We start from the raw sequence: 13,580 nt of genomic DNA, 5'->3' as shown, positions 1-13,580 counted from the left end.
GAGTTATGAAAACTCTATGGTACGTCCCACACGGGGAAGACGGGGGAGGAGATAAAGCAGGGCATGGAAGGATGAGGCCGTGTGGGAGAGCAGAGAAAAGAAAATCTCCTGGCACGCTCTGGTTCGGCCAATCATGATAGAGGCTCACAGTTGAATTGTGGGTCATGGATAGCAGTGAGTGTCTCTCTCGCAGGTTCAAGAGGCTCAAAGGAGGGGCCTCTAATACTGTAATTTTGACAGCTGCAAAGGTGTTGGGTGCAGATACAAACCAGGGACTTGCAATATGTGATTACAGCCTGAGTGATGAAAAAAATGCCAGGGCCAATTGGCTGATATACAGATACAGCGGTATTAGGTAGTGGTATAGGTAACATCAAATTGCAATGCAGAAATGTATATTGGAGGTTTTTTGTTGGAAAACAGTGTTTCCATTATATAGTTTGTCCACCAGAGAGAACTAACAGCTGTAGTGTCCCGCTCAGTACATATCAAGGTTACAATTCTTTAATAACCAAATTTAAAACATAATCAATATTCTTATACAAAAAAATGTATCACATGACTATGTGTAATCTGAAAGGGGTCGCTTGTACTGGCAAACCCACATGTAACTATCACCCAACACTGCAGTTCCCCTAAGCTCACTGTTCAGCTGTGTGCCCTGCAACCCACTGTACGCTGCACTACACCTTCTCAGCACCAAACAGCAGATAAAGTTAGCGACTAGCTAAAATTCTCAGGAGGTGGGGGAAACCAAAAACAGAGGTAAAAGAAAGAAAATAAATGACTTAACCTTTGCCAGAAACAGCTCATTATACAGACTTGAAAAACCTATCTCACATAAACCCGTCTGGAAACAGTATCGTGTTTATTCACTGGAGAGCACTAACAACCGTCCCCTGCTCAGTACATATCTTTGTCACATTTCCAAATATAGAGGTCTGATAAGTCATTTTCATATTGTTGATGGAATCAGTCTCATTAAAATATATGGTCAGACTATGTACTATATCTATACATAGCAACAGCAACAAAGACAACAAACACACAATTTGCTGAAAGTCATACCCCAATTTCAGCAAAGCAAGTTCGTGTGTAATGGCTTTTTACTGTGTCTAGAGTGGCCTCGAGTGGCTTATCTCACCTCTCCAGCCACAAAGAACAGCAGCGGCGTCTCCTCCTCCTTGGCTTTGTACTTTGCCATGAGCTTCTCTGCTATTGGTTGAATCAGCTCCTTGGCCGGCTCCAACTCTCCCTCCTCCTCAGCATCTGATGGAAGGAGGTAAGAGGAGATACGGAAAGATGTTAAAAGTATGAAAAGAAGCCGCCTGGGACAGGAAGAATGCACAGATGAGTAAAATGGGAGGCAAGGGAGAAGAGATGACTGGTGGTCAGATGAGTGAAGAGATAAAAGAAACTGTACAGATGGTCTCCATCTTGTTTTGCAATCTGGTCTGACCTCAAGAGACACCAGGGTGGTCTCAAATTTTGAGGGCCATCAATATGCTCCCTCTTTTCTGACAATGGTGTGCTATTGTACTGTATTATAATGTCGTCCCAACAGTGTCCTGCATTCATGTCTAAATCATTTCTCAATGCTATTCACAAACCTACTGCATTTTGCTTCTTTGCACCTTCAGTATTAGCATATAAATAGATAGATAAACACTAGAAACATTTCCCAAAGACCTTTGGACCTCTCGACACTGGAAGAATTTTCCACAGAGCCTGACATTCAATACGCTCAACATAAATGCCACTTCATTTAAGCATAAGCAGCTCCAGGCAGAGCCCCATGTGGAGCTGCAGAAGCTGCATCATAAATGCCCGAGTGCTCACCCACAAACAGGACGAGGCAGGGCCCCTCGTGGAGCTGCACGGCGTTTGACTCGCTGAGCTCGAGCACGGGTCGAGGGTGCCAGGGAAAGAGCCGGCACTCCGGGTCGTTCAGCACCTCCACGCGGCCCTGTCGCGTGATCATGTGACCCTCTGCGTCCAACAGAATCAGCGTGGGAATACCTACAAGAGGGAGAAAAAAAAAAAAGAAAAAAAAAGAAAAAAGGAGGTGAGGATGCTGTAAGAGGAAGACAAAAGGAGGAGGGGAGGAAGTGGGCCACAGTGTGGGAGGTGGTTTGGGTCATTTCCGTTCATTATGACGCACACTGCTCCCTCTCCCACTGAGATTTTCTTTGTTGTGCGGATCTTTTTGTATGACCAGTTTTTGCCTCTCTGGTGACTTTCATCTCTCCGCAGCACTGTCTGCCTTTTGGCTGCCCAATATTCAAGTGGGACTTTTGACCCTTCTCATTGGCCTTCATCATCCTTCTGATTACAGTCTCTGACCCTTATTAACAGCTTTATCAGAAACGGATACCATCCAGGAGCAAATAAGAGTGTATGAGTCAGAGTGTTCCTGTCTGCGCATGTGGACTGAAGTCAACAGAGGTGGGGGCCATCAGGAACTGCAGGGTTTTGAATGCGAGAAGGGGGCAGTGTTGACTCGTCCTCCGCGCATTCCTCACATTCTTTGCAGGACAGGCCGAGAGCCAGCTCTTGCTAACTTCATCCACAGTCCTCTGCACACACACAGAGGGGGGAGTCAGGAGAAAAGAGCGAGGCACAGGGGGGAGAGGCGCAGCACTTCTGCAGCAAGCAAGACAGTAAACTTGATAACCGGCCCACATTCCTCAGGCTGCAGGGCAATCTGTGTTGCTGTTCGCCTGCCCAGCACACAGAGCTGTCAGCCATTGTGCCAGTGTTTCAGTGCATGACATAACTAAGCTTGTGGAAAAAAAAAAAAAAAAAAAAAAAACCTACACCCTCTCCCTCAGCTTGAATATCTAAAGCAACATTTATAAGGAGGAGGTGGATGTAAAATACCTTGTATTCCATAGAGTCTGTTGAGTCGTGACCGCCGAGCCTCATCTGAATATGGCACTGCCAACCACGGCATCTCACTGAAGTATTGCTTAAAGGACTCCTCTGATCTAGAGAGGTTGGAGAACACCGAACAGCAACACAACAGATGTTTGTTTGCCGGCCTCAATTAACAATTTAATAAGGAAACATGATCATGTGTGTCCGTGACTGACAGAGACAGATGTGCGTGTCAATAAATAAGATCCTGTTTATGTTCTGGCACGGTGACTCTCACCTGTCAGCGCTGACAAACACGATCTCAAACTTCTGACCCGACTCTTTAACGATTCGATACGATTCCACCAAGACCCGGGTCAAACTGCGGCACGGCGGACACTGACGGAGAGAGAAAAAAGAAAAAGAGAGAATGTAAAAGGAAGTGAATATAAAGCACACAGAGTTACAAATGACGGGTTGCTGCAGCAGCTTCCATTGCTTTGGGTATTTCCCAACTCTCTTCCTCTATTTCGCCAAACACCTTTCCACAAACTAGTAATTCTGTCTTGTTTTGTATCCAGCTTCTTTCAAATACAGCCCACAATCTTACAACACTAATCCTGCTGTAAGCTTGAGAGTGTTAGGAGAGCCCACACTATACCCTGGCAGGGGGGCGGTGGTGTGGCTGCCCTTAACATGACATCAGAGTGCAATAGCAGCGGGAAGGAACGTAGACCAGTCAATCTCAACCTTGCTTGCTCTCTCTCTCTCTCTTGCTCTCTCTCTGCTTTCCTACTGGTGAATACACTGTAAATACAAATACAGATTATTTATACCAGATAAGGCCTGGTTTATGTAATTAATGTTTTTGGGGAATATTTTTTTCCCCCACCAGCTAGAAATTTGCCATCAGCAACTCTGTCTGGTAAGAATGAGGCTGGAATAAATCTACGTGCTGTGTTATAAGGATGTTACAGTAGATTATATTAATATAATAAATAATAATTTGCTTAAATATTGTCACTTTCTTTTCTGGAAGGTTGCATCACATTAAGGGATTGCATTTTCTGAACTGTTCTAAATGAAATTAATGATAAAAACCACAATTTGGGTACTGATTTGGGTCATCATATCTATATTTCTAATTTTCTCTGGTTTAAAATATCTACAATAAGCACCAGTAGTCATTTATAACATATTTGAAGATTATCAATGGTTATTGTATTTGGCGAAACATATTGATTTTACAACGTTAATAAGTAATGCACTGTCCACTTGAGAGGAGCAGAAACAAGCTGTAAATCCTTCCATATAATATCGCCTTATGAAGTTGATATAGTGAACTTGTTAGCAAACACTTGTCTTTTTACACATCCAGCAGATATGGAGCACCATTATCATTCATTTGGAGTCGTGTTTCTGGAAACTTTGCAAATTTAAGTCCAATGTTCACTCTCTTTTAGCTCTGTCTTGGTCTCTACCAACTCCTGAGGGAAACATCTTGCCCTTTAGCTGTTAGATGCTTCACCAGCTAGTCGCTAACTATGTCTGTCTGCGGCTGAGCAGGTAGTGATTTATGTTTCCCTTCAAATACATAGGCTGTAAATATCTTACATGTTATTTTGATTCTTGTTAATAATATCTCATATTCAAGTAAAGCCTCTCACCAATTCTAATTTATTAACTAGATACAGACAAGTTTTCATTACCATTCAAGGTGATTACAGTGGATACAGTATGTCAAACACTTTCATTGATCCAGTCACGCATACTCATCACACCAACACAAAAGGACGGTGGGAGTGAGAGTGTGAAGCACAAAGCCTCAATCGATTCTCTGCTCATTAACTGACTTCTTTCTTGGCTGCTCATAGAAGTAAACACTTTAAATTATGTTGCAATCTCGTTATGGTTTACACAGTGTGGTGTCAAAGCTAGCATCATAAAGACGTCTTTACTGTATGTGGGCTTTTTGTTTGCTGATGATTGTCAGTAAATTAGGTTTCTTAGCTGAAGTTTTGTTCTAATGAGTTATTCTAAAAGAAACATTCCCCCCTGAAAAAGGAAATGCTCAGTGAAATACAGGTGTACGTGTTTTCCTGCCATATGGGTCATTTCAGGTCCCAAGAACATTAGGGGAAACACATAAAACATATAATGTTTTGTGTGTAAGTGGATGCTGAAGCCAGGTGTTGGCATTTAATGTTTATAAAGTTACTTTAATGGCGTACAGATTTACACGAGGGGAAATATGGAGTTTAAAAAAAAACAAAAACACTGCAACTAAAGTCTTGTAATGGCTTTTGTGACTTGTCCTCTTCAGTTTTGTATGGGTTTGGGGTTTGAGCCAGCCTTCAGGCGTCACCATTCTGAAGAGCTGGTCTCTGAGGCTGCGGCTCTGGCAGCTGCTGTGCTGACTGGCTTCAGCAGCCTGCGTAGCATCTCATCAGGAACAGTCGACAAATGATATAACGCCTTTCATGCATCACTGAGTCATGACCTTCACTGGCTGTTAGCAGGTCCAGCACAGAAAGAGACAATGGCGATGATGTCAGTGGGGTGTGGTGACCGATGCCAACTTTAAAAAAGGTGGTGGTGAAAGGACTGACGGGGAGATTTAACCACTGTTAATGTAAACACACAAACACAATGGAGTCGCCTCCACCCTCCTGCTCCTCTCTCTTATCTATCTTGACTAACTGCTCTGCCTCTTCCTGCTCCGCTGCTGCTGCCCTATTTTTCTCTGATGTCACAGTGTTTTAACAGAGATAGGAAGCCTGAGAAGTAAAAAAAAAAAAAAAAAAAAAAAAAAAATCAGGTTCGTCATTGTCCTCGTTCTCTGTTCACTACACTCACCCAGTGTGCAGAGAAGTACACTCCCACGTAGTGTCCCTCCAGAGAGCTGCTGTCTGTTGTCTGCCTGTTGTTCCTGAGCAGAGGCCCTGCCACCACCTCCGCAAACGGCTTTGGCCCCCAGGGGAACTCCAGGCCTGGGAGAGGGTAGGAAAGTGGAGCGGGCAATGAAAGAGGAAAAAAAAAGACACAAGAAAAAGAAAGATAAGAAAACAAGAGTCTACAGCCATGCCAACAGCTCTGTGTGGCTGTTCTTAGAAACAAAATTGCTTTGAGCTAAATGCTAATGTCGGCATGCTAACATTCTCGCACTGGCAATGCTAACATGCTAGTGTTTATCTTTTTTTTTTTTTACCAAGTTCACTTTTGTAGTTTAGCATGCTAATATTTAGTGATTAGCACAGAACGCAAAGTACAACTGAAGCTTATGGAAAAGTCATTAGTTTTGCAGGAGTGTGGCAATCAATTGGATGTATGTCATTTCACGACAACCCATCCAATAGCTGTGGAGACAATTAACGCAAAACCTCAGACGTCCACCTCATGGTTCATTAGAAGAAAAGTCAGGGGATCACCTAAGTCGGATTTAATGTCTGGGAACCATGACTGACATGAACATTTCTGGACAATCCATATAATATTTGTTTAGATATTTCAGTCTGGACCCTGGAGTTGTGCCACTAACATGGCTAAAAATCATGTTTCAATTAAGTGGAAAAACCAGAGTCTCTCTCTCGCCCTCTCTCTCTCTCTCTCTCTCTCTCTCTGTGTCATGGCTGTTTTGATATCAAAAAGTGATGTGCACTTGTCATGAATACATTACTCACAGGCTTTTTTTATTTTATTTTTTATGACATCGGCTTTTGCAACCACACACCTGATGCGAAATCTGATTTTAATGATGACTGAAAGCCATGCCTCTCAAGCACATGAAGGCTGCCAGAAATACTTCTCTCCCACTCTCTTTCACACTTTTCTTTTCCCTTTTCAAGGTGTCTTCATTGTTACTGTCAAGCTCTGCAGAGATGCATTTGGTGCAGCCGAATTAAAAAGAGGGTAATCAGAAATAAAACCTTGTATGGTTGGTTCCTAATGGCGTCTTTATGTGAGCGCGGTTGTTTAGGGCTTCATTAGGCAGGAGTGACACGTCTGCACTGCGCTGGCGCGGCCTTTTATTGTTGTACTGATTGTAAAAGTGCACTCCATCTTTATGCTGCAGGCTAGTCTGCCGCCACTCAAGTCGGGCCTTTCATCGAGAGTGAAAGGCAGAGGGTCCTGAATCGTTCACCCGTCCCTCCCAGTTTTGATGTATGGCAAACTTTTACTGCCCTTTCCCTCTCCTAACCATAGCTGCTGTAGCTGAATTGATTTGTCACGTTTTCTTTGAGCGAGGTTGTTGGAAAATCTTGGCTAACCAGTGTCCATCTTTGCTACTGAGGCCAGAGATTAATCTCTTCTCTAGCTACATCTAGTTTGGAAGAACAGTTAATGAATCATGGAGATAATACTGCAGGCTAGGACTGGCTTTCATTAGGCAGACAGTGAAATCTGTCACTGTCCTCGTGCAAAATCCATCTGCTCCACTGCTGTGCTGCAATAGTGACTCTATTCTCCCACCTCACATGACGAATGGCACTTTTTTTTTTTTTTTTCCAAGCTGACCAAACAGAGTGTGAAGAGGCAACATTTTAAAATATTGAGATCTTTTCCGCCACAGAGGACGTCCTCTACAGGGAAGGAATGCAAGCCCACTCTTGTTAATTCTCTGTTTCCACTTCAAAGTGCAGAAATTATAGGGTTTGCAGATGAGGGAGTGAGACATGGACATGCTATAATATTCATGCAGCACCATAATTACGGCAGCATCAACACAAACGAAGGGAGAAAAAAAAAAATTATTGCAAAATGTTTTGGCCAAATGGTGAGTGATGTGGCACTGGGATATCTCCACAAGGAACCCAGACCAGGCATTTGGTAAATATCATTACAGAGAATCAGTGTGTGTGTTGTGTCTGTGTGTATGCAGGTGTAACCTTAGTTTTGGCACTCATTACATTTTGGTTGACTTTAATTTCTCAAGTTTATCTCACTCATTCATGCTGTGTCACTAAGCTGCACGACACACTTAGGTAAACTAGATATTTTTAGATGGATATTTTGGAATATTGCAGAGTTAAATTTCACTCCAGCTGTTATTATTCTATTATCAAGCACATCACTGTAACATTAAGTGTCTTTCCATCCACCTGTTTTTATGCACATTTTCTGTTTGCACGTCATGAAACCTGAGTGGAAAAGGCAGAAATTCATAAAAATGACACTTTGCTGAGATGGAAAAGTTAGTGTATCAATAAAAACAGAATGCATCAAAGTGCAATAGAAATGGCAAATAAATCATGATGCAGATGAAGCGGTGTCTGTTTCACTGAAGGGACTAAAAATGTGATCTGTGTGGAGCGATGACAGAGACTATAAGAACATACATGAGGCAAACATGAATGCCATATTTCCACATCACATTTTCCACATGGGTTTTGTTTGTTCGAGCTTTGACTTATGCTCTTTTAATTACGTCATCTTGTTGCAACCATTCTCTTCTTCTGTGGTTTAATGGCACCTGATGGAGACTTAGCACCGACTGCTATTCGCATTACAGAAGTGGACAGAAACACACATTAAGGGACATTTTCTTTTACCAATTACCATTAAACCTGAGTTATTGTTGTTGCTCATGTTGGACATTAAGATTTTGCCTCAGGTCCTACCTGCTGTTGTTTTAAGCTGGACAGGTGTAACAGTCTGATGTGAACTCAGAGTGACTGAATTGTGCTGTGTTACCATCTCGCTGCTGCTGCTCTTGGTGTTGAAAACTGCAACCTGCACGTAACTGAGGAATGCTACCCACCAAGAATTAAGGGTTATGTGTGTGAGAAATTTATCAATATTGCGCTGTTCTTTGACCCCCAAATTACTTCCTATTACCTCATTAAAAAGTGATATTTTTAGGGTTGAATGGATGGTGGTTAGGGCTAAGGTTAAGCATTCGGTAAAGAGGAGGAAGGTCAGACCTTGAGGTCAAGGAAAAAGATAAATCAGTGTGGCTGGCTGTGGATACTTCATCTCACCTTTAGGGTCATCTCTGACCACCAGGAGACCGTTTCGACACACCACCTTCCCCGTAGCTGCATCCACAAACACCAGAGATGGGATACTGGTTACCTTGTACTTGTTCCACAGCTTCATCTGTAAAGAGAAAAGCATGGAGAAGAGAGATTGAAAAAAACTGGACAGAAAAACTTCAAATAACACCTTCATATGTATTTCAATTTCAGAGCTGGAAAAACTGTTTAACCTCTAAAATGATGTCTTCGGTGCAACAGCAGTATTTTCACCTGATATACAACACTATAAACAACACAAATGGCAGCAGAGTACCATTTGTATTTTATAGGTCAACCCCCTCTCTGTCGTTTAAAAGAGACTCAAGAGACGAAAAGGTAGAATAAAAATAGAGGAGTGTAGTCAGCCCTGAGGTGAATTAGCAGAGGGTGAGGAGCACACCGCTGCAGGGCTGATCTAACTTTAAAGAGGCTGAATTGGAGCAAAATCATGCTACCCTTGCTGGGTCATGACTAAGGGTAAAAGCTGAAGAAGAAACACTTTCTCTGCAGTCTGAACCCTTTCTCAAGTGTTGAGCACTATGAATTAACTGGAGATTTTTGGATTTACGATTCATACTTTCACAGGTATTTACGAGCGCCCATTGGCCTTAAATTTAGTCATAATACCTTCTATATGATGAGTTGATATTATTGCAGCCTCATAAAGCCAGAAAAGACGCTTTGCAGCCAGAAATCTGCACATGAACGCTGACGCTATTTATAGAGTTTGGCGACCAGTGTAGTCCTTAACATCAAAGAGCAGATCAGGCATTTCACATATCTGAGACTAACTTTCCATATCAGAGGGAAGAGTCCCAGACTGTGAATAGAAAACAGCCGTGTCTTGTAAAGAGCAGCGATCGGCACCGTGCAATGTTGCTGCTTCAGCAGCTACAGATGAAGAAGAGGAAGAAGAAGAAGGAGGGGATCCCTCACATCAAATCCTGACACCAGCTCGGAAAAGTGAGAAACATTGTCACCCAAAAACCAGAATATCAGTGTGTGTTACCTTCTTTTATTGAACCGATATCTTTCAGGTTCAAAATGCTCATTAATGACTTTGCAGGGAATTGTGTGAAAAAAGTAGTTAACAAGGAGCAGTGGATTCATCTTTGATAAATAAACACATATTTTGCTCTGCCTTTAAATTTATTTCCCGCTGTACAAAGCCAAACACTTCACTACCTGTGTTACAGAATGATTTGCTCTGGGTGCTGCAGTAGTTACTCTAAGAGGTTTTCTGCCAAATGAAGTCAGCACTGCTTTCCTTCGGGCTCAGTGAAGTAAGCCTGGAGTTCGGTTACCACTGAGCTCCAGGTTGATGAAAACCTTTTGTTGCTCTTTATGTGAAAACAGTGACTTCACTGCAGGATCGCAGAGACTCTGCAAGCCGTCCTCTCTCTTCCTCAGTCTGCACATCGTAGTGTGCGTTTTGCTCATAATCTGTGCCTGATGCTTTTGCGAGCGCATGACAACATGTGCAACTTGTGCAGAGGTCAACCACAGGCCCTCTCTGACAGCAGAGGTCAGACGGTCTGTCCCATGGACAAGACGACCCGGAGCCTCCAGACTATGTCGGTCTGGAAGTCCCTCAAAAGCAAACTTCAGTGTCTGCCACAGTCAACAGTTTTACCACACGCTCCGGCTCCATGCTGCTCTGGAAACTCAATCTCTCCGCACAAATTGACGGGGTTAGGGGCATTAACTGTGACTCTCCAAAAAGCAAGACGTGTCTGACACTGCAGCCCTGTAAAAAAATAAAAAAAACTGCCATTTCACTCGCCTGCCTGCTGTCATCCAGGCTGATGATGTGAGATTGAGAGCCGGATTTAGAGGAAGGAGTGTGTGAGAGGGACACAAAATAAAAAAAACTGAGTGATAGGCTGATTGGTTCTGCTCTAGCACTAAAATGTCAAGAAATGAATTCCATGTCAAGGCCCTGAGGTACCCACACAGAGGTGTGTAGCAGCATATCAATGAGCTAATATGATTGTGAAACCAGACATGCGGTTTAAAATGTGACAAGGCCTCAGTAACCTGCAATGTAAACGTGTTCCTTCTCTGAATTCAAGTCCAAGGACAGAGGGTGTTGTGTGCAGCAAAGCCCCCTGAAAATTCATCCTCTGGGAATCATCTGTACAAAATTTCTCGGCAATCCACCTAATAGTTGTTGAGATATTTCGGTCTGGACCAAACTGACGTCCTTGGAGCCAAATCTCTCACCATGACAACACAGGTTAATGTACATCATCGTTTCACAGGGATCTTTAATCTAAAAGTAGAGGAAGATGGCTGTGTACCAATCTGTGGCTTTCTAAGTCCTATCATTTCTCACATGCTGCAGCATCAAGAGAGCAGCTGAGAGATTTATGTAGCAACCTCAGAGGCAGAACCAATTCCTCCCTCTTTGTCTTGCCACTAATTTACTGCATCCTTGAATCATGTCTGCCTGGTTATTTGGCTGCAGATCAGAGTAGCCCCCGGATGCAAAATCCTTCGAGGGCTTTGATTTGCCTTTAGAATGAAAAGAGCTGTTATGATTTCAGGGCGGACGAACGACCTTGTAACTACAAAAGCGCCACGTCCTGGTGACTGTCGCAAAACAAACCAGACGTCAAATGGATTTCAGCACCTTGAGAGGTAGAAATTCATCGTGCCTGGGTGGGGTGGAAGAGGAGGGGAACCTCACGCTTGTCACAGCTGAGTGTTGAGTTGTCATTGTCGCCTACTTGTAAATCCAAAATCTTCCTCCGAAACACCGAAGACAATAGCTCTCAACAATGACAGCGCACTCTTCCTCTTCCCTCCTCTGTCCTCCTCCTGAATAGAAAACATGAGGATCACATGCCACAGCGATCCATTTCCCCCAAAACACTGTTACATTGTTGCGAGCCGCAGGCTGTCTATTATAGCTGAGAAAATAAACAGAGAATGTGACATGACACCGTGTGTTGTACTAAAAAACACACATAAATCATACTGTCAAGTCTGTCCTCATTCCTCGTCTGAGAAGCGGCTTCAGCCTTGTAGAAGTGGTGCTAAAAATATTTGTGTCATCTTGTCAGGTTTTATTAGTCTGTAACAGAACCTATCAGATGAAAAATCTGTCTTATGTGCTGCTGTATAATAATACCATTGTTTGACAATTTTAGAAATATGCATTTACTTTCTTGCCGAGAGTTACAGGAGAAGATTGATACCACTCTCATGTGTGTGTGATAAATATAAAGCTACAGCCAAGACCCTGTTAGCTCAGCTTACAGGGTGAAACAGCCTGGCTCTGTCCAAAGGTAATAAAACCCAGCCGTTAAAAATATGCCTTCCACATTAATCAACAACTTTCTTGATAACTGATTAATTTTTCAAAAATTCCATCCATTTTGTGTGATTCCAGCTTCTTAAGTGTGAGTTGATTTTCTCTACTTTTACTCATTGTAAATATCTTTGGGTTTATGCAGAAAACACAAGACATTTACAGACATCACTTTGGCCTTTTTCTAGCTAAAAGATGATTCTTTTGCAGAAATACATATGTTATCAGTCCAACAGAAGCAGTCTAGCACCGGCTAATTATCATGTGAACTGCTTGCAGATTGTATTCACTGCATCATGATTGCATGTTGCCACTCTGTCCTCGCTCTCTCTCTCTCTAAGGGGGCTTCTATTCATTATCAATATCAACAGAGTGTGTAACTGCATGGTGGAGCAGGACGCTTGGCTATTTAGTTACACCCCCACCCCCCCCCCCCACACACACACATACACACCCGTTTAAGTATGCCAATAACCCCTGTAGACAGCCCACCAACTGTTACGACTCTAGAGAGAGCTGGAAATCCATACTAACAATCCATTTACTCTCCTGGACATGAAGGCATTAGCCTTACGCTACGCCCAGCGTTCATCATGCTAACTGGATCACGCATGGCTACAGATCCATATCCAGAAGGAGAGCAAATCAGCCCACCGTGGGGCGTGTACATCATTGTGCATGGACATACCATGGTTGAAAATCTTATTGCCCCACTGGCCAAAGAAAATACTGAATACTTGTATAGCTAAATTAGTTTGATGGGATCAATGGCTGGATTAATTTACTAATTCTTAACTGTGTGAGAGCCAGAAAAAAAAAAAGGGAGGGAAACAAGCCCAATCCCAAGATATCCACATTCCCATGTTAGATGTCATGCGTGGCAATCACTTTCATGCCTCTTTGCACTGTTGCACTTTATAGCAACATTCTGCACTTTAAGGGTGGGTTAGGTTAGGTGGAGAACCCCCCCCCCCCCAAACTCTCCATGGTCTAAAACTTTATAATGCACACACATCTGCTTCAGTTTTGGCTCAGTCCCTTTTGAAACCCCCATAGCTTTGTCCCACAGTGAAATCCTGCTTCCGTCCGCCAATAACCGATGGCTCTCTACAGTGGCCGTGCTGGTGTGAGTGTCACCCCGTTGAGTGAACTAGAGTGGAAGAAATTTCATCACTCAACATGCCCACTTCACCTATGATTGTTCGAGCCCTATCTCCTCCCAAATCTGCTTTCACTGAGCCGGTCAGGCCTGAGGCATCTGCCAGACGCTCCCATTGCTGCTTCATTACAACAGTGCCAGTACAAAGGAAAGTCAAGCCTTTACAACAGAGCACATGAGAGGTATCCCGTTGTGATGCTGATAGCAGCTCAGCCCTTTATCTCTGACTATTATATTA

General features: G+C 43.1%; 1 protein-coding gene across 1 annotated transcript in view; it reads right to left on the bottom strand.

The window, feature by feature from the left end:
• Positions 1–13,580, bottom strand: part of nxn (nucleoredoxin) — a 58,447-nt gene that overhangs the window by 5,524 nt on the left and 39,343 nt on the right. Inside the window, exons 2-7 of the mRNA XM_056374819.1 lie at positions 8,835–8,952; positions 5,713–5,846; positions 3,155–3,255; positions 2,881–2,987; positions 1,840–2,019; positions 1,145–1,269 (exon numbers count right to left, since the gene is read on the bottom strand). Of these exons, the coding sequence (XP_056230794.1) occupies positions 1,145–1,269; positions 1,840–2,019; positions 2,881–2,987; positions 3,155–3,255; positions 5,713–5,846; positions 8,835–8,952 (765 nt within the window). The remainder of the gene's footprint in view (positions 1–1,144; positions 1,270–1,839; positions 2,020–2,880; positions 2,988–3,154; positions 3,256–5,712; positions 5,847–8,834; positions 8,953–13,580) is intronic.

The sequence above is a fragment of the Seriola aureovittata genome, chromosome 4 (genome assembly GCF_021018895.1).
Source record: "Seriola aureovittata isolate HTS-2021-v1 ecotype China chromosome 4, ASM2101889v1, whole genome shotgun sequence".
Lineage (NCBI taxonomy): Eukaryota > Metazoa > Chordata > Actinopteri > Carangiformes > Carangidae > Seriola > Seriola aureovittata.
Note: the sequence above shows the minus strand (reverse complement) of the source record. Positions and strands in the feature narration are given on the sequence as shown.